Below are 2310 nucleotides of genomic sequence, written 5' to 3' on the forward strand. Positions count from 1 at the left end.
AGCTACTTCTCCAGCACCACGCCTACCTGCCTGCTGCCACACTCCCCACCGTGATGATGATGAGCTAATCCTTTGAAACTGTAAGCAAGCCCCCAATTAAACAACTCCTTTTATAAGCTGCCTTGGTCATAGTGTTTCTTCACAGCAACAAAACAGTAAGACATAAAACATTCTCTCATTATTAGAAGTAGTTATTTAGGGAAAGGTGCTTCTACCTCATAATCTACAAAGACTTCTACTTCAGGTGAAAACGAGCATTTCTGTCTCTTCACATTATGAGAGTTGTATGTTCATGGTGTCCACTGCATGGATACACACCACCTCTGGCTATGTCCCGTGTGAATACATGGCTAGAAAAGTTAGGATACTGCACCTGAGAAGAGTCCAGAGTTGTCAATGGGTCCAGGAAACAGATTATGTTCACCCACATTGTACATATCCCAGCTATCAAAGCCCACATACTTCTTCCACTGCTTGAACCATCGGCTGTCAATAAGATACCTAGAGAGAAACAATAGTTTCATATAAATTATAGACCAAAAAAAAAAAGCCAATTTTTTAAGTTTCTGCAGCCTGTAGCTCTCCTTTAATTTTGTTCTCTAGACGTCTAGTCTTACGTTTTATGGTCTTTTCACCAAGGTAATGAGCATTTTCCACTAAAATCCCACTTTTTGGGGGAAAGGGCTGAGACAGGGTTTCTCTGTATAGTCCTGATCGGTCTAGAACTTCCTCTGAAGACCAAACTAGCATCAAAATCAGAGATTCACCTGTCTCTGCCTCCTGAGAACTAGATTAAAGGCATGCACCACCACCTGGGTAAAAGTCACACTCAACATCAGGAACAGAGAGATGGCAGAGCAGGCCTAGCCTGGAGCAGATATTCACAAAAGGAGTAAATCCAAAGGAAACTAACTAGCTGTGGTGGCCCACAGCTGTGATTCCAGCATTTGGAAGGTCTGTCTCCACTGCATAATAAGTTTGAGGTCAACTTGAACAAGAGACCATATCTGTAAAAAACAAAAGAGCCAGACATGCGGTGCACACCCTCTCTGCTCAATATAAGCACAGAACTACACCTGAAAGGCATACACACACACACACACACACACACACAAAATTTATCTCTCTTCTTCAATCCTCAGATTGCTCGTATGCAATCAATGGAAAACCTACCCTAGTTTTTGACTCCTACATGGTAGCACCACCCAGGTATTTCTCCACTACTGGTAAGTACTATCCCTTCCAGTAAACCATCTATTAAGAGGCTTCATATTTGAACCTGCTCTTATAAACTCTGGACTTTTTTTTTTTGGAGGGTTCATGCTCACTGTGTAAGAAACTGGCCCTGAACTGCAGCAATCCTTCAGCCTCTGTCCCTGCAAAACAGGGAAGCATATGCCACCATGCCTGGCAAAATCTTGGAACTTTCGATCTTCTATTTTGCTCCAGGATTCAAGAATTCAAGTTTCATTCCTCTCCCACTCCTAGCTCTAATTACTGCCACAATTGTTCCTGACATCTGACAATCTGGGTTCTTAAACGTTTATTCAGCTTCTGGCCTTGAATCTGTTCCACAGTTAACAAGTTACAAAGTATCTACTTCTGATCTTCTCTCAACCCACTGAGCGCCATAAGCCACAAATTGCTACCCAGGTTTTAATTGTGAAGAAACCGCCGTCTGTAAGGTGTGGACATCTTTCCGAAAGGTTGCCGTCAAGTGCCCAAGTGCCCAAGTCTTCGGTGCTTAAGTTGCTCTCCCAACCTTCCCGCCCCCGCCGACCTGAGCACTCCCCCTTTCCCACATTCTACACCCCTGACCCCGCCGGCCCAGGATCATTGGGAATACGAATGGGCCAGGACAGCCCCGAGTCCTGTCAGCGCTGTGCCCCAGCTGATCTCGGGGTTTCTTTCATCCGCGGCGGCTGTCAAGCCACTCTTTCTGAGACTCCAGGCACCGCCCCCGGCCAGCCTCTACCTACAGCTGAGGAGAGGGGCCCGGCCTGAGGGCCAGCCACCCGGCCTGAGGCTCTGCGCGGTGGAAGGGCAGAGCGGACGCTCACCACTGCGCCCCACGTTGGAGCGTGGTCCCCATCAAGGCTCCGAGCTCCGTCTTCTGGGTCTCCACATCCGGTCGCTCACGGCTGCCTCGGCCTTCCGCCATCTCGTCCGCCGCCCCGGCCCAGCCGGCCCGGACATCCGCCTAGCGCACGGCGTGCTATGGGCCGCGCCCACGCACGCACGTAAGCACGCACGTGCGCGCGCCCGGTGCCGCCGTCAGCTTCCGCCTCCTCTCCCCGCCCCCACGAGCTG

General features: G+C 49.4%; 1 protein-coding gene across 4 annotated transcripts in view; it reads right to left on the reverse strand.

Annotated features, from left to right (window-relative positions):
• Usp4 (ubiquitin specific peptidase 4) overlaps positions 1 to 2218 on the reverse strand; it is a 39287-nt gene extending 37069 nt beyond the window's left edge. For 3 of the 4 annotated variants that reach the window (XM_048424162.3, XM_048424160.3, XM_048424159.3), the window contains exons 1-2: positions 2061 to 2217; positions 374 to 501 (exon numbers count right to left, since the gene is read on the reverse strand). In XM_048424162.3, the coding sequence (XP_048280119.2) occupies positions 374 to 501; positions 2061 to 2161 (229 nt within the window). In that variant the 5' untranslated portion in view covers positions 2162 to 2217. Of the gene's footprint in view, positions 1 to 373; positions 502 to 2060 lie in introns of all 4 variants that reach the window. The other variant, XM_048424161.3, reaches the window with a different exon arrangement.
• Between the last annotated feature and the right edge of the window lie 92 nt (positions 2219 to 2310).

This window comes from Myodes glareolus, chromosome 4 (genome assembly GCF_982192425.1).
Source record: "Myodes glareolus chromosome 4, mMyoGla1.1, whole genome shotgun sequence".
NCBI lineage: Eukaryota > Metazoa > Chordata > Mammalia > Rodentia > Cricetidae > Myodes > Myodes glareolus.